We start from the raw sequence: 17703 nt of genomic DNA, 5'->3' as shown, positions 1-17703 counted from the left end.
CCTGGGGCTGTGCAAGAAATGATGGACTTGTTGGTCAAGGCTGGGAATAACGTGTTCTGCTTTGGCCATCCTACTGCTGTCTGCTGGGCTTTGCACCTGGGGTGTTGTGTGGAAGCATTCATTGCCAAAAACTGCGGTATTTGTTTGCTTGAAATGCTTGATTGGTTCAGGTAAAAATAATTTATTTTAGGTAAAAATATTGTTTCAGCCATCTATGACTGAAGTGCGTACTGACTTATTTGTTGATGTCTCTGTAACAAAATGTTTCAGATTTAGGTTGGGACCCTAAGAACTGGCTGCCTGTTACTTTCGGGGTGTCTTATCCACTCCCTGGGCAGAAGACCCTTGCCCAAACCTCCGCCTGCAAGGGCTGATGTCTGTGTGCTCCGTCCCCTTGGCTGCTGTGCTCTGCTGCCTGCACTGTTTTGTTATAGAAATGGGGGGCTATAAGCAGATAAAATTGCATGTTCTGGCTCACATACATCAGGTTTGAGAAAGGTTCCTTCAGCTGTGGTGAGCAGCCAGCACCAGGGCCACCCTGCGCTGCCTGACAGTGAACGTCTCCTGCTGGAGGGCTCTGCTTTGCCTCAAAGGACTCCTTAGGTCAGAGTAGATGTGTCTCCACAGCCAGTTTCTCGGGGGATTGTCTCCTTTTCCTTGGGAATCCAGCTATTTCTTCTGATTCCCTAGGCTTTTATAGAAAATGCCCCCCGGAAGGGAAATTATTTGCTTCCCACCTAATAAAACATTTCACTTACTCTGAAGCCAAATGTTTTCAGTCTGCCATAAATTCCAAAATACTTCCATCTCAGAGGGACTCACAAAAAAGCTTGCATTTTTATTTTTTCCCCCGTTCCGTGAGAGAACAAAATGAATTAATCACCCCCTCGGCCCACCTTGCCTGCTGCGGGAGATGTGGGTAGAGCACCACAGCGCTGCCCTCCTGCTCCCTGGGGTGCAATGGGGGCTCCCACGGGCCCCCAGCTGCCAGGATGGTGAAGCAGAGCTTCAGGGCTGCTCCCCGGTGAAAACAACCGGAGAGGTAAGCAGCAGGCAGGGTGAGGGCTGTCCTCCTGCGAGGGGTGAGCCTGGCCACGTCACCCGTCCTCTGTGAGCACCCGGCGTGAACTGCTCGGCCGTGCCCCCAGGGGCCACCAAGGCTCCCTGTCTGCTGGGTTATCTGCCTCGGTTGAACAATACCAAGGATTGCAGCTCCTGCTGCGTGGCCATCGCCTTTCTGCAGGCACCGCAGAAGGTGTCCAAGGAAGGGCACGGTGAAGCCCTGGCCTTCGTTGCCCTCCTCCTCCCACGGCTGCTGCCTCTGGCTCTCCTGTTTCCCTTCATCCGTGATGAGTGTGTGTTACAGGCATGCTCTCACCTCCGCTGCGAATGTCAAGCCTGTGCTTTTATTCATCTGTCCTTTCTCCCCTCATCTGTTATTCAGCCCGTGATAAAGCTTCTCTCCTCCTCATGATGGATAGATGAGGAGGAAGGAGGAACAAGCTGTCTTCTGACAGGCAAGGCACATAAAGCTGCAGCCGCAATTGCAGTTACCAGGCGCATAAAAGACATAATTTCTTTGCCAGCATACAGTTCCCATCCAGGGACAATGGCTCTGCAAAAGCCTGCTGGCAGACGCCCCAGCCAGAGACATCTGCGTGGCACATCCTTACGGGGTGCAGAGAGGAGGGGACGATGCGTCTCTACTCTGCAATTAAGGCTCTCATTTTGTCATTTTTATTCCCTTCTTGTGGAAGCTGGCGAAGTGCTTTACTTGTTCCCGTCTCCCACCCCCACAGCAGGGCTGTACGGTGTTTGTGTGCTCCCTCCCCAGTCGGAGGGACTGCTCCGTGTCCCCGTGTCGCTGGTGGGCTGGGTGACCTGCCACCCTGCCTGCCTTCAGGTGGCACAGGTCTTGCCCAGCCAACGCTTCTGGGACGCCTGTGCCTTCAGACCTGCTCGGAGGCATGTTGCAAAGGCTTCCCTATGTTTGTTTTCCATGGGTTCAGCAGAGCCTTTCCCCATGAATTAATTAATTACTGTATTGATGAATCCTCTCCTCCAACTTGTGTGGTTCAACATACTCTGCTGGAGGCCCCACGCTGTAACCCCTGTCCTTCCCGGCTCTCCTCCTCCTCTTCCTCATGCCATCAGGGCAGTCTGAAGCCCAAACCTTTGGGCAAGTGGAGTTTGCCGCTGCTCAGCTGTCTGTGTACACGGGCAGGCTGATTTCTGGATGTGACCGCTCTGGTGTGATTCGCAGCTCGGCAGATTTCACGGAGATCAAAATCTAGGCAGACCCTGGAAAGAAGTCCCATCCGATAAACTCGCCTATCTCATTGCACAGATGTGCTGCAGGTTTTCTCTGTGCTTCCCTGCAATGGTGTTGCACATCCTTTCTCCTAACGTGTTTGCACACAGAGATCATCTCCAGGCAGCGCTGTGCTCCTCGGCGTCCTGAACGAGGAGTCACCAGGCAGAGTGAGTCACTGGTGCAATTTGACGTGGTTTAATCTGAACTTTCAGGGCCTGATTTCGTTATTGTTGCTTACATTGAGTGCTTTCTTCCTGTACGCTGAAATCAGCAGGATTTCTTGTGTTGTTTGGTTAAAAGATTTAGGAAAAAAGAAAAAAGTATGGGTTATTGTAGGTCAGGATGCAATTATAGGACTGAAGTGCAGGAAGAAGTGCTGGACAGGTAAACAGAGCTGATGGTGAAAGATGCCTCCACGCAACCTTTCCTCTGTCACGTGTGCTTCCACGTTTCTGGAGTGCTTGAGCAGCTCAGGGACTCCGTGCTGGGGGGGCTGGAGAGGTGGGACTGTGGTGTCTCTTGTGGAAACATGCAGGTTTTTGGGGGTGCAGTGCTGTTCTTTACATTTCCTTTCCCCATAAACCCTCGCTCACGGATAACTTCACCAGACCATCAGACTAGAAAAAGCTGTTAGGTCTTTGAAGCTTCCCAAGCACCCGATGCCCCTTCCTCACACACCGCAAAGCAGGTCTGTGATATCGCCCAGAATCACAGGCCGCTCCTTTTCCCTCCTGTCCCTTCTGCTAAAGCAAACCCAGACTCTCTGCAGGATTTCTTAGCATCTTGGCCAGTCTAACTTGAAAAAATACTCTTGTAGTGAAACTTTCAGAATTACTGAAATTACGTGATTTTTCTTTGGTCCTTTATTTTTCCTTCTTTCTAGCTAAGTTCTTTTCACATGTACATATATATATAAAAAAAAAATCTTCTGCTTATTTTTGCCATATTTGCAGGCTTACAAGCACGTCTGCTTTGTGTCTCAGCCAAGTGGCAGAGACAGCTCAGCTCTGACAGTCTAGCTCAGACCTCTCGCCTGTGTATTTGCTTCTCTTCTCTGGATTCCCACTTCGGCAGTGTCTTACTGGTGATGTGCTACCCGTAACTGAGTGGTAGTATCCCAGAGGACGTCACCCACAGACCTTAACCAGGAGGATTATCCCTTCTCTCCTCCAGGACATGATGTTTTTTGTCAGAATAGTGCTCCTCCTGCAATAACGTAGGTCCAGCTTTTCCGGGAGTAGCTGAGGAAGGCTTCAACCCGGACAGATCTAGGGCAAGAGACCCCTGGGGACAGCAAACTGGGTCCTGAACCCCTGCTGCACTTGCGCCAGAGGACTGGCAAGGCAGGTTGGCTACTGTGTTCCCCAGCAAGCTCTGTCCTACTTCCCTTCCTTCCTTTATGCCTTTTCCCTTTTCCTTTTCTCATGGCAAAAGCAGTTCGGTCCCTTTTTCTTGAGTAACTTTTTTTTTTTTTTTAAATTCTGTTCAATCTTCCCACGCTGCAGAGACTTTTTTCCCATGCTGGCTGAGATGTCACTCTGTCCAGAGACTTTTCTTTCCCTGTAGCCCCTGAAAGTGTGGGTGAAAACTATAGCACATGCAAAAATATTTTGAGAAATATTTTGAAAACCTCACAAATGATTACCAGAGGCTTCAGTGTTAATTTTTTTCAAAGCAATTAGATAATAGTGTAGGTCAATAACATGCCTGTCCCACTTTTTTTTTTTTTATTTTACACTTCAGTTATGTCCTATTTCTGTTGCTTTTAATCCTCATAATAGCCAATCCCTTGGGATTAAGTATGAAACCCTTTGAAACTGGTGAACTCAGAAGGCCTGGGGTAGCCCCTCTCTGCTGGCTTTACCCACCTGCATAGTCTGTGTGAATACTCTCTCTCTGTAACCCCCAGGACCCAGCAGGTTGTTATTTGCAGAAGAAACGTTGAGCTTAAATCCTGCACCTCAGCTTGCACCAGTCTGGGTTGTTAAACTTGCCCATGCACATCTTCTCAGCTGCTTACGAGCACGGACCGATGTTTGCTGCGAAGAAGCAACGTCTGGGTGATGTCCAGAGCGGAGGAGAAAGGAAGGAGAGCAGAAGTCATACAGGAGAAGTCGGGGCATGAGGAAGGGACTAGAAGAGGGAGAAGTGTTCTCACCCCGTCCATCCCAAAGCAGAGGAGGGGGTGAGCACAGCTGGCTGAGCTCCTCTCCCCAGGCCTCCAGGTGCTCAGAGCGGCGGTGCCTGGGGCTGTGGCAGGTCCCCTGGGGACAGCAGCTGCCACCGCTTTGGCTCCCTGGGGACTCCCAGCTGGAAAAGTCTCATGAGCTGCCCAGGCTCCAGCTGCTCTCTGTTTACACTGTGATAGGCTCTGCAGGGCCCTACACGCAATGCACCCGATGAAGTTCAGAGTCTCTGCAGAGCAAACATGCCCTGTGACTTGAGTGCTGTGCTGTGCTGTGAGTGTGGTGCCGCTGCTCCGGTGCAGCCCTGTCTGGAGGGGGGCTTTGGGAAGGTTCTCCTCACTCCTTCTGAGCAAGGCGAAGGACCAAGGTCAAAGCACAGCCCGGTCTGACAAAGTTTGCGAACCTGAGCAGAGCTGGCTTTTGCTGCAGTTTGTCAGGAAACCCAAAGCAGCAGGGATTCAGCTGGTCCCAGGCTCTGTTCCTCTCAGCTCATGGGTTAAAAGCTGCCTGATCTGGCTGGGTTTCATTGCTACAGACCCAGCAGTCTGTGCAGGAGGACACGAAGTGGAAAACAGGCTTTTACACCCTCGTACTTCCAACACGCAAACATGAGAGGAGGCCAGGCCTCCGAAAGGCCGGCAATTTGGATGGGAGTTGCAGGGAATTTGCAGAGGGAATTGCGATGGAGGTGGGCTTGTACGGGGGCCAAAAGCAGTCCTGCTGCAACCCTGCTGACGTCAGCTCCCCACGCCTCTTTCGCTCTCCGATCCTCATCCGTACTTCCTTCTGAGCTCACAGGGCCTGGCATCTGGTCTGTGCTTTTGTTACCGCAGCTGCTGGCGGGTCGGAGAGTTTCCATGATTCCCGGTTCCCGGAATACCCCCCCGCCTGCCCGCCCGCCATCTCCAGAGCTCCGTGATCGCTCTGTCAAGCACACGCGCCCCAGATTGGCTCCTGCTCCCCAGACGCGCTCGTCTGACTAATTACCCCCTTCACTGGCGCTGGTTTATTGTGAACGCAGAAATCTGGTCATTACAATTTGTTCTATTCTTGAAAACCCCGAAGTTGTTGAACGACAATGAACAGAGAAAGCCTTTTGTTAATTCAAATTCAGCAGCGAATAGCGGCAGCCCCTCTGATGGACCTGGCGTGTGAGGCCGTTTCTCCCCAAAATAGGAGGCTGCAGCAGCAAAAATTGGGCTGCCCTCGGTCTGCGAGGGGGTGGTCGGGCAGGAGGCTGCCTCCCTGCCCCGGGCTGCAGCAGGCGCTTTCCTGAGCAAAATACCGGTGAATCCTGGGGAGATTTTCCAGCGTGCAGGATAAAATTATGCCTAGTTCAGATGTTTCCATGCTGAAAATGACTGCTTTTGCCAGACCTCCACCTGCTGCCTTTTGGTGAAGCGGGTACTCTGAATTCACCTAGATTAGCATTCCTGTCTGCAAATCACCTAACTATGGGGAGCCTGAAAATAATTATCATCGCCTATTTATTCATCTCTGAGAACCACCACTGCAGCATCTCATAGACGTTCCCATTTTCTGGAAGGAATATGGCTACAGTGATGTTTTAGTTTCAGAGAAAATAAGTTAAAGCTACAATTCCCCGAAAGAACATAACACGTTGACTCAAAGGTCATGAAGGCAGTGTCACCTGAGGACACCTGTGAAAAGAAAACAGGTCCTTTTGCTTCCTGCATCTCTTTGATGACTGTTGCTTGAGGACATAGCTATCAAGTTCTCACCTGGTGCTGTTTTGTGGCAGACCTTAATCATGTTCTTACGAGACTTGTTCTGCCCAGAAACCACTACCACAGCTGCTGTCTCTTGATCACATCAGAAAGAAAAGTGAAGTTTGACAGAGAGATGGAGTTAATTCCCTTCTGATCCGTGGATGACAGGTTGCGTCCTCTTCCACTTGCCTTAAGCATGCTGGTTTAAACACAGATAATTTTACTTTTAAAGTAAATCTAATAGCTCTGGGCCTTCTCTTGGTAGGTCTGTGTTAGGTTTCTTCTCCGCTGTGCGAGAGGCAAAGTGACTCTAACTGAAAACATTTCCTGTGGTTAGTTGTAGACAGGATCTGTGAATCCAGAACCAGCCGATGCTGGGGAAAAGACCAGCTAGACGTAGTCATGCAGAACTGAGAGAATTCCTGCAAGTGGAATTTCCCATAAAAGGCAACACTTTTACCTGCCTATTCTCATTTGTCTTCCTGACGGGTTTGAGATTGGGCTGGTATGAACAGCTTTTCCACGTTCTTTTCTGTGTATCATTTTCTCCTCTGCTCCCCTATCTCTAATATTTGTGTTTGAGTTAAAGCTGGGCACAGCAGGAGAGATATTTGGGTTCCCCCTTCCTCCTCCCCTTTGATCTCTCATCTCCTATTTATGTCTGTAAATGTTTTGTTTTATTTGATGTACATTTGCCAGAGAAATGCTGGGCCCAGCTCCAGGCAAGCTCATTTCCCTCTTCCATCTTGAGACATTCCAGAGCTGAACAGCATGAGATTGCATAGCTAAATATTTAGGAGAAAGCAATGAAGCTGTGTCATCAAAAACCTCAGTGTATTCCTCGGAACAAAATGAGGTTACTTAGCGTGTGCAGACAAAAGTCTTGGAGCAGACGTGGAAAGGCCTATACTTCAGCCATCAACAGTTGTGATCAATGTATCGTCTCAGTTGAGCCTCGTATCAGAGGTAAGGTACCACCATACTCAGCTCGTTTCTGACCCCAGACCGCTGGAACATCACACTGTGATGGTGATTTCCCAAGCCAGTAGGGTCCCAGGCCCCTCTTAGCACCACAGAGCAACTCTTTTCACTGGAGAACAGCTTCTTTGTGTTTCTTTGACACGTTCCTCTTTCAGTCTTTCAGTACTTTCTATAAACTTGGAGAGAAGTCACAGCAAAGCACGCTTTGCTTGGAGCACAGGCACCGCGGCGCTCACCCTTATTGAGAGAAATTTCTCCTACTTCTGTAAGCTCTAAATATGGCACCAGTGACTTTGTCTGCTGAGGTTTCAGATCTTTCTAAACCTCTCTTTGAAGTTCACCCAGAGGTTTGCCAGGTGTTACCACAACCTGCAGGAGTGGTGATCTTCAGCGGAGGAGTAAGGCAGGGAGCTGGGAGCAGTAACATCTGACGCTGCTGCGGATCGTTTTGACAGAGGCTGTGAACCAGAGCACAAATTTTGAAAAAGTTGCCAGAGGTTGGGGTAGCCTCTGAAGCCTGTTCATACGCAAATATATATTCCCACTGGATGAGAGGGAGGAAAAGGGCGAGAGTGAAGCCAACAGCTTGACTGAATGCAAGTGGGAAAGAGAGCGGACCTGCTCTGGGTTGCCAAAGTCTTGATTTTTCTTTCAACCTTGTGATTGTTGTCACTCTTCTTAATGCCCCAGCTCCATGGAAATATCAGTGCTTACTTATTTACATGTAGTTAATGCCTTCCTAGCTCTGGTGTTTGTAGTGTGAAGGTAGAAGTGGGGTGAGTCTGAAATCATCTTGATTAATAGCATCCTGGGAAAAAAAAAAAAGTATTTCTCAGAAATTAGAACTTTAAAGCGAGTCTCCTAGAAAAGAGGAGGTCAGGATGACTGTTTCTGAATATTTTCTAACTCAATATACTGATAATAAAATCATTGGTGGAAATCAGGCTGGTTTTAATTTCTGGTTTTATTAATCAGAACGGGGGATACACAGACCTCAGGGAATGACATATTTTTGTGCATATTAATATCCACATTTTTCTTTTAACAGAGCAGCTGATGGAGGAAGAAGTCTATGAAAGCTGTAAGTAAAACTTGTTTCCCTCATCCCTTCATGCAAATTGTTCTGTCAATAACCGTGGTTGGGTTGGGACCAGAGGCTAGACCTTGACCGCGTACTCATTGGATCACCTGTGCTTTTTCCCTAGCATCACTTGAGGAGCACCTGGTGTGTTCTCCACGTGGGACAGGCACATGGCTTGGACCTGACTTTGGGAGGGATACAGCAGTGATTTCTCACTCTCCCCCAAGGGCTTGGAGCACAAGCGAGCGACTGGTCAGACAACACGGCTGGGGGAGACTCCAGCTTGGTGCAGGAGGTTTTCCACCCCAGTGCCTTCTGCTCCTGGAGACATGTAAGTGATAGATGATGCTGCCTCCTGGGTACCAAGTGACTACTGCCATTCATTCAGCAAAGCCCCTGCCTCAAAGGTTGGTGATGCAAATGAGGTTTGGAGTGGTTTAAAACTGGCTGCTGCTAATTAAAGCAGATTACTGCTAGCTTAAACAGACTCTGGTGCTTCCTGAAAAAGGTGTCCTTCTGTCTGCAAAGAGGTTCAAAGTATGCTAACGACGAGAGCTGTCTTGGAAATCTGTGCTGTCTATCTGAACATAATTATACTCAGATTTCTCTCTTTTTGCGTGTTTGAATTTAGTGAACTTTAAGGCATTTCATGGAGGTAGAGTGAGTAAAATCCCATCCATCAGACTGAAGCAGCGTGGGCACAGGCAAGACACACTTCCATGTATGCCGCCTCTGCTTGCCAAAATGCTTTTTTGCTTCCAACTGGAAAAAGCCAGGTTTCCTTGTGGGACAAACAGTCTGTTTCAGTCACGACCTCTGGGCCAGCAACAGTCTTAATGGTTTTACTGTGCAGTATTCATCATTTCTAAATAGCTGGCTTCAAATGTAACTAATTTCCTTCACAAAAGTTACTGTAATCTTGGTCACTTCTGAACCAGAGCAGTTCCAGCCAAACTGAAACATGGGAAAACAGAGGAAAGGAAGATGGTGTAACACACACATTTCAAAGGGAAAGTCTGCATGTGTAATTCCTGTATCAATAATTACCCTATTCAGTCTGATGCAATGTACCCAAAACTGCAGAGGAGAAGGGGCGAAGGGACGTGAACTAGGTCTGACCAGCAAGGTATCTTTTTAAGTGCTGACTTAAATTTGGGCTAAATTAAAGCAAGGTCTCTTAAGGGTGGGGAAGATACTCTTGGCATGTACAGGACAGACTGAAAGACTGTGAAGCTGGGAATGTGATGTGAAGGCTTTTGTTTTTCAGCCTTTAACAGGACTGCAGGTCAGACCCTGTTTTCTCTCTCCCACCCGTCCCTGATTTATGAAGGATGGAGGCTGCTGTGACAGCCTTAGTTACAGACACCTGCCTTAGGTTCACGCCAAGCAGCTCACCTCTTCAGCACAGCTGATCTCCGTTTCCTCCCCTGGGTCAGCAACATGGTGGTCATCCCGGCCACGTCCCGCTGCTCTGGGTGGGGGATTTGGGTGTAGTTGGCCTCTGTTCTGTTTCTGCTGAGCAACTGCCATGGCACAAAAGCAGCCCGCTTTCTGAAGTCTTGCCAGCTGCATGGAAGACTAAAATGGAGACTGCAGAATGTTCTTTCACGTCTCTTGCAGTCACCCAACAGCACCGAGCCGTGCAGCAATGGCAGGGCAGCAGGGGAAAGTTTCCACTTGCTGCCGTGCATAACACGTCCCTTCTGGGTGTATTTGGGGCATGAGTACCCTGACTCAATGGCACTACACATAAATATTGCTTTTAAAAATCACTTACAAAAACAGAGCAGATTCTTTTGCTGCCATGTAACACATTTGAAAAATGATGTCAAGGTGTCAGCAGTGGAGACTGGCTTTTGGCAGACTTGAGAGTCCCTGCAAAGGGGCCTCAACTTGCTGAAGGTTAATTAGCACTGGAAAGAGGGCTCTCAAGTATTGCTTCAAGCTCTGGGATGGGAATTTGCCTGGGACAGTCTCAGGTTAGGAGGAGATCTCTGCATAAGCCCTCTAGTCTTTGCAAATCTGAACTGAGGGGGTGGCAAGCAGAGTTCGCACTGGAATTCCTCAAGGCACTGACATCTGATTGCTGTTGACATCTGGACCGGAGTATAGCTCAACAGTCTTTCACTTGAAAATCTAGAAATATTTTCTTAAATGTTTTTAGAACCTTTTGTGAAGTTCTTCAGAATGAATCACTGCCTAAGAACAGCTCAGTAAACATCATCCAGTTAAAATGACTGAACACAGTACAGTTTGAACTGAGATGGAGTTCTTAAAGAAAAGGTTTGCCAAAAAACTCAGAACAAACTCCTTTCTTTTACTTAATGCAATAAAACCCCTGTCAGCCTGAGAGAAATCAGATTTTCAGAAATTTCTAGCAATAGCCATAATTTCTGAATGTTTTCTCCCACCCCAGGAGGCCTGTGCCTGATGATTGATAACCAGTACACATGCTGATCTTTTAATATGTCAAGGCATGTGATCCTAGCCGAGGGCACAAGGACACGTCCCCTGACTGGGAAAAGCCTGCAGGGGGGGTGTGATTCTCCCACATGCTTTTCTGGGAGCTCCTTGATGCAATCTGAGTCTAATGAACACACCTGACAAAGTAAACAATTATGAAAAAGAGCATTTCCTCAGCCTTTTTGCCAGAGTTATAACAGGAGCTGTGCCTAGGATTCTATGGGAAAATCTGACTGACTGATTGACAGCCTATTCCTATCTCTGCTAGCAAAGTCCACAGGTAAGAGCAAAACGTCAGTATCTTACTCCAGCTGTGCTCTGTTTCAGCTGTAAGGTGTGGGGAAATATTTTTGTTCACTTTAGAAAAGAAGTCTATCTCATTTCTGGAGTACCCTAGTTCTGGGTAACTGATGTTGCTGTAGCTGGGGCACTGAACTTGGACAAGACAGCAAGCATCTTTTGTTGGCACTTCTTTGCACATGTTCTTTTTGACCTGTAGCAAGTTATTGAATTCGTCTGTGCCTCTTTTTCTGAGCTGTAAACTGGGAGCAAGCTGCACAACTGTGTTGTAAGGTTGTAGTCATAAGCACTCTTGAGGCATTTTCAAGTAGAAATCAAGACTAGGATGACCAACAGCTAGGTATTTAAGAGGTATTTTTTTTTCCTCTGCCAACTTTTTGGGGCTGAACCAGTGCAGGGGGATGACTGTTAGTCAGCTCACCATAACTTGGCTGGTAGGGAAGAACATCCTGGCTATCGAGTTGGAGGAGCTTGCCTATAGGATTAAACCAGCTCAGGACCGTTAAAAATAATGAGCTTTGTGGCAACCTCCTGGGTGGGTCTGCACCACTGTAATGAAATATCTTTGCTTGCTAATCAGTGGGTGATACTTCTGAGCTGCCCAGGTGAAGCTGAGGAGTGAGAAGAAACAGTGAGGTCTGGCAAAGGTAATTAGGTCAGACCCAGTGTTGCATGGATGTGGCTGTCCTGCTTTGAGGAACGGGTTGGCTCAGGAGCAGCAGTGGAGAGAACAACCTTTTAAAGATTGGAGCTTGCTTAGTCACTTTGTGTTCACTGAACTGGTGAAGTCCATTGTTTAGGGAACTGGCTGAGACAGTTATAGAAGTGTTAGAAATTATTTCTAAGATACCAAGGAAAATGGATGAGATTCCAAAATGTAGGAAAAGGGTACATGTAGTGGTGGTTTTCAGAGAAAAGAGAGAGAGAGGGAGAGGTGAAAGGAACTGGATGGGAGTCAACCCAGTTCTTGGAAAAAGTGGAACAAATAATCTTTGCATAAGCATCTCAAAGATAACAAGGTGATAAGTTGCAGGCATACAGGACTGTCAGGAAGAAATCCTATCAGAGCAGCCTGCCTCTTTTTTTTTTCTGACAGAATAACCAACCGGGGGAAAAAATGGAGATGTCCTGTATTCCCAGTGCAGTAAGGTTTTCCACCCTCATTCGCATGATGCTCATAAGTCAGCTATGGATATACATCCCAGGTGAAACTGGTGGAATATGGGTGCACAGTCTCATGGAAAAGCCTATTTGCAGAGCAATCCTTGGGGCCTTGCATCAAATGAGAAGGGAGCAGTGAGGGGGGTGCAGGGGTCCCTCCTGGGGCAGTCAGTCTTGCTGTTAATGGCTTTGTAGGTGCGATAGAGAAGATGCTCATCAAACCTGCTGACAGCGTTGTGCCAGAGGGCACGCAAGCACATGGGAGAACAGGATCAGAAGTGGTCTTAGGAAGCTGGGGAACCAAAGTGAAAAATATTTGGTATGGACAGACACAAAATAAGAACGAATAATCCACTGTAAAGATACAAGTTTGGGAACAGCTTGCAAGACCACAGGTAGGGAAGGTTTTAGTGGTTATAATGGATTACAAAATGAATGTGTTTCAAATGCCATGCGACTGTTCAGAGACCAACATTATCGTAGGACTGACATGAGTATAGCCTCTGAAGCAGCCTGTTTTCTCTGCTTAGTACTGGTGTGGCTTTGTCTGGAGTATTATGCCTAACTGCAGATATAGGATTTCCCAAAAGCTGTAGATTGGTTTAAGAGAGCTGAGAGAAGAAAAACAAAAATAATTACAAATCTAGGGACTATATTATATTATTTTTTTTGAATTTGCTGAGAAGACGGCATGCTAACTTCTCAGCTTGCTGCAAAAGAAAGAAGACAAACATTTTTTCATGTTGGTGGTAGGTAGGAAAAGAAATCTACTTAAAACATTGTAGCAGGGGACATACATTAGGAAACTTCCCTCATGCCAAGTATAATAAAGCACTGAGTAGGTTGCTTAGGGAGGCTGGGGAGTCTTTATCTGGAGATACAAAACCTTAGTATTTTTCAGGAACTGTATAAGGGTATTGCTATCATAGGCAGAGAAGTAATTAACAAAAGAGCACAACAGAGAGCCCAGACAGTACAGTCACAAAAACCAGACAGACATTTGGGCAAAGAGGTTTCTTTCTCAGTCTTGAGATGTTGGTAACCTGGCTTTGGAGTGGTCTTGGCTGTGTCACTGCTGGTCCGTGCCAGGCAAAGGGCAGAAGCAGGAGATGCTGTTCAAGGAAAAGAGAAGAAGAAAAGAGGTGCTTGGCAGCCCTTTTGGAAACAAAGGTAGCAGAAGGACCTGCATGCTTTTATTGACTGTTTCTCCTTAATTTTACTTTCCAAATACTAATGACAGGTTGCTTGTCTGCCAGGACAGGAGGATCCTCTCCCATCGTGTAATATAAGTGCTTGGGGGATAATGTCTTTAGAGGGGTTTCAGGTTCTAGTTCTGTGTTCCATTAGAGAACTGGGAGGATTTACAGTCATGAGAGAACTGACTTCTGTCCCGACCAGTTCTGTGTTTCTTTCCATGACCGGTTTTTTTCATTCACATACTACTCTAAGGGGAATATAGGCTTTTAGCAGCACTGCCAAATATCTACTTAATGGTATCAGATACTGATGCTATTCTAACTTCTGGTCATGTCTTCTTTCCAGAGAGTGATCAATCCAGTGTGGTTATTTGAATTTAAATGATAGGCTAGCAAAAACTTTATGCTTGCTTAGAAATTTTCTTCAGGCAGCTCAGAAACCTCCCTGTCAGTCACTCCCTTGCACAGCCAACCAGCACTGATTTCCCCAACCCCTTCTTGAAAATTTTGCATTATTATAGTGCTTAAAAATTTCAGTTTCTTTTCTGGGCCACACCACGTTCAGACAAATGTGGCTTAGCTGGATGAGCGTCGTGCAGCCTGGGGCAGCTGGTGTGATGCAGTTCAGCCAGGCCGACGTAGTCTCACGGCATCTCAGGCTGTTTCCTGAGTGTTCTGGTGGTTACACAAGGGCAACCAATGTTCCTGGGAACCAAAGAGCAATTACAGACTTTTTAAGGGCAACATCATTGAAGCTCTTGCACAAGATGGGGAGAATCGAGAACAGAAAGGTCTCCAGCTCTCACTGACTGACTGCAAGGAGGAGCTTTAAAACAAACAAACAGGAGGACTTTATTTACTGCCAGTTACTAAGAAGGATAGACAGCTCTGACAACATGTGAGGAGAACGTACCCTTTTGAGGGCTGCCCTTGGTTCAGGAAGGAGGGTCTGAGCTCAGCCGAGCTGGATGGGCACATTGATGCTGCTCTGTAGCGCTCCCTGTTCAAGGCAAGCAGTGGCAGGAGTTTTGTGGCCTCAGCCTCCGACACAAAGCTACCCATCATGTATTGCTCTCAGGCCTGGCAGAGCAGAAAAGAAGGTCAGGATGAGGACGATGATCTGCTGTCAGTGCAGCGAGGCTGGACTGGGCTAGAATAGCTGCGGGGCCCCTGCAAGCTGGGTCTGAGCTGCACTGGCAGAGCCATGTGAAAAAACAGGAATACCGAAGGCAGTGGGTGCTGCAGGCCAGCATTACAGCCATGTGGGAAAGGCTTTGTTATGAACTTAGTTTCCCCTGCAATTGCAAAAATCCTTGCTGCTGGCACTTCTGACCCCCCTGGTTGGGAAAGACTCGGCGTGGATGAACAGGTCCTGCTGTGGTCGTGCTACAGGAAACACAACCCCACTTTCAGCTCATGTAGCTATTTCAGGCAAAAGCTATGTAAACTGCTCACTATTATAAACGAAAATACCGAAGAATTCTCACCCATGGTTTAATCTAGAAATCTAATCCTGTCAGGGCAAACAGGAAGATTGCTGTGTCTATATTTAACATCAGATGAGGGCCAGTTAGCCAGCTCCTTTCCTTGACTTTGGTTTTTCTCTTTTAAGGCAAATGGTGACAGAACCTGAATATGCATTGCTTAAAACAGGAGGGACAAAAAACTTGCAGCAACTGAAGGGAGCTGTGCAGCCAGCCAAGGAGAGGGAGATGGGCAGATACTTGGATTTGTTGCGTCATTGCCTTTGGAATTTTATCTCTCGTGTTTACTTCATGCAATTTTGGTGTGAGCATGTCCTGATTTTGTAGAGCAATATAGCAACACATACATCCCTGCAGGTCGTCACTCTGTTCCCAAAGAGATTTGCTATCGTTTTAGTATTTCTTTCAGGATAACCCTGTCAGAAAGCATGACTTTCTGTGACGAGAACTGTAGGCTTGTCCTACTAAGCTGGGATTTTTGCAGTCTTCAGCTGTGGGCCTTGAGGCCTGCAGTCAGCTGAGGGGCTCCTGGCTTGGTGTCTGCAGGTCCTGACCTGACCATGTTGTTCTCTGGCAGCAGAGAGGGAGAAAACATTTGCATGTCTTCTTGCAAGGAACTCGCAGTACAGATCAGATCCATCCTGAGAAGAAGCGGTGGCCAAAAAGGAAAGAAACCAAACAAATAAAAATGCATGACTGGCTAATGTAAACAGTATGTCAAGAGGGAAGCAGCTCTGAGAGCTCTTGTTCTAGCAAGAGTCAGTGTTTCCACTTTTCTTCCACTCTCTTCATTGTGGTTTTCCCCCGTGGTCCTCTTCCAGTATCAGTGGCCATGAAGAAGCTGCAAACAGGCTGCATGGCCTGTCCCTCACAGTGAGGCCTCCCGGGGTTTATGGCTCTGGGAAGGGCAGTGCCAGATTTCTGCATATAGGGGAGTAGAAAGGGCGGCCTTTAACCAGCTCTACAAAGAGATAAAATGTACGTGTTAATCTGCTGGTGATGAGTGCCACAAGGTGCCTTCCAAGCCTGTGCTGAAGGATGCACAGGACGTGTAGCACCACAAGAACTTCCTTGACACATAGTATGAAGAGTGACAGTGTCATATGGAGAGGTAAATTTCTTTGCCTTGATGGACACATTGGGTTTGATTTCTTGTCTGGGGCATCAGCCACTTATTTCACTTCGAAGAAGAAAACATGGGCCCTATCACTCCCTAGTTAACTGTGATGTGCTCTTTGGTGCAATCCACTCCTGTTCCAAAATTTGTCACCGTTTCAGCTGTAGGATAGGCGTTTAGTCAGTCACAACCTACAGAAATGGTGTTATGACAGCAGAACCTACATGAATCCAGGTGTGTGTATATATATAAGAGGATAATTGGTCCCTCTTCATTTTAATCCTGCAATTGCCAGAAGTAGGTTTGGTCACAGGAATTGGAATCCATTCCTTTTCTTCATTCCCTCTAGCATACGAAGTTGGACACTCAGATTCACTTTATCTCTGTTTGTTATTAGTCACAGGGTCAGCCAGTACTTAAAATACAACCCCAGACCCACCGCCGCTTCCTGCTCCAGGGAATCCCATTAACGAGCTGCATGGGGTGAGTAAGCAGGCCTGACTCTGACCTAAGCAATTTGCACAGAAAGAAGGAAAAACACCATTCCTCTGCTCTTTGTGTGGCTGATGCACTGAACGTGAGGGTGGAAAGTGCCCAGCAGTTCCCACAGCCGCCTCTGCCCGCAGCTGGGCACGTCCCATGCTTCTGCCCAGAATTTCTCACAAGTGGCAGCGTGCTGTTTAATCAGCTACAAAATTCACCCCAACCCTTTCAAAAAGTCAGTCTCAGGGAATCTACGTGATTAATAATGAAATTGCTCTTTTTCTTTCTTTTCCTTGTCCAGCTCTGCTTTACAGGAGGTTTCTGAAGACTGCCTTACTGCCCTCTGTGGGCTTTCCTGCAAATTACCTTAACTAACCCTTTGGGGACGTGCTGAGAGCACGATCCCTCTGAAATTTTGGCTTCCCTTCTCTCATGGCCGTGTGCTGACCCCGCTTATTAAAGCAGTCACCAAACTGTACGAGGCCAAGCGTAGCCCTGCTCTGGCTGCCAATGCAATAAGAAGCCTACAAAGAAAGTATCTGTTTGCGGGTCTTGCTTGCTCTGAAAGCCAGTGAGATATAAACCCCTTTCCAAAACCCAGGCAGAGATGGAGGAACTAGTGATGAATTAGAGACGCCCTAATAGACACGGGGTCCAATGTCATCTTTGGTTTACATGCTTCGTTTCAGTGATACTTTGTGACTTTTCAGAGGCTGGGCTGAGGGTTTTTGCAGGGGGACTGTGTGGCTGATCGATATTACTATTAAGATTTAAACATCAAAAAAATTGTGCCGCTGGGTACAGCGGGGACAGCCCAGTAAATCCTCGCCGGGGCTGCAGCACCCTCTGCAGGGCCGCGGGGCCGGCGGCAGCACCCCGAGCCTCCCTCGGCTCCGGCCCCCGGGGGGAGGGACCCTTTAGTGGGAATATCACCTTTATTTAGTGCGGTCCCCGGCTCCGGTGTTCTGGGGTGTGCAGGGCACATAGTGGTGCCTAAGGTTTAGCTGGTCGCCGGCTGTTTGCTCCTCCTGCGGCCGGGGCTGAGCGGGGAGCTTGCGGGGTGCGCGGTGGCCCCGGGGTGCCGTGGGCTGTCGCCGGGCTCTCGGGCGGCTTCGAGGAGCTTTGTAAGGAGCCCGCTCCCTGCTGCCTCTGATCTGTGTCTATTTAGTGTTAAACTTATGTCATCGGTGGCTCCATTCATCGCTGC

General features: G+C 47.8%; 1 protein-coding gene and 1 long non-coding RNA gene across 10 annotated transcripts in view; both read left to right on the top strand.

Annotated features, from left to right (window-relative positions):
• ACCS (1-aminocyclopropane-1-carboxylate synthase homolog (inactive)) overlaps positions 1-17703 on the top strand; it is a 63754-nt gene that overhangs the window by 30181 nt on the left and 15870 nt on the right. For 4 of the 9 annotated variants that reach the window (XM_083837245.1, XM_083837246.1, XM_083837247.1 and 1 more), the window contains 2 exons: positions 8260-8292; positions 8417-8623. In XM_083837245.1, the coding sequence (XP_083693371.1) occupies positions 8268-8292; positions 8417-8623 (232 nt within the window). In that variant the 5' untranslated portion in view covers positions 8260-8267. Of the gene's footprint in view, positions 1-6376; positions 6399-6916; positions 7197-7363; positions 7477-7577; positions 7610-8259; positions 8293-8416; positions 8624-17703 lie in introns of those variants that run through there. The other 5 variants (XM_083837244.1, XM_083837242.1, XM_083837248.1 and 2 more) reach the window with 5 other exon arrangements.
• LOC310900026 lies at positions 8631-17513 on the top strand. The gene is made up of 3 exons (XR_014584790.1): positions 8631-11035; positions 16411-16496; positions 16798-17513. It is a non-coding gene; the product is annotated as an uncharacterized lncRNA (long non-coding RNA).

The sequence above is a fragment of the Anser anser genome, assembly GCF_964211835.1.
Source record: "Anser anser genome assembly, chromosome: 5".
In the NCBI taxonomy this organism is placed as follows: domain Eukaryota; kingdom Metazoa; phylum Chordata; class Aves; order Anseriformes; family Anatidae; genus Anser; species Anser anser.
The sequence above is the reverse complement of the archived record's forward strand: the minus strand, read 5'-3'. Positions and strand labels throughout refer to the sequence as shown.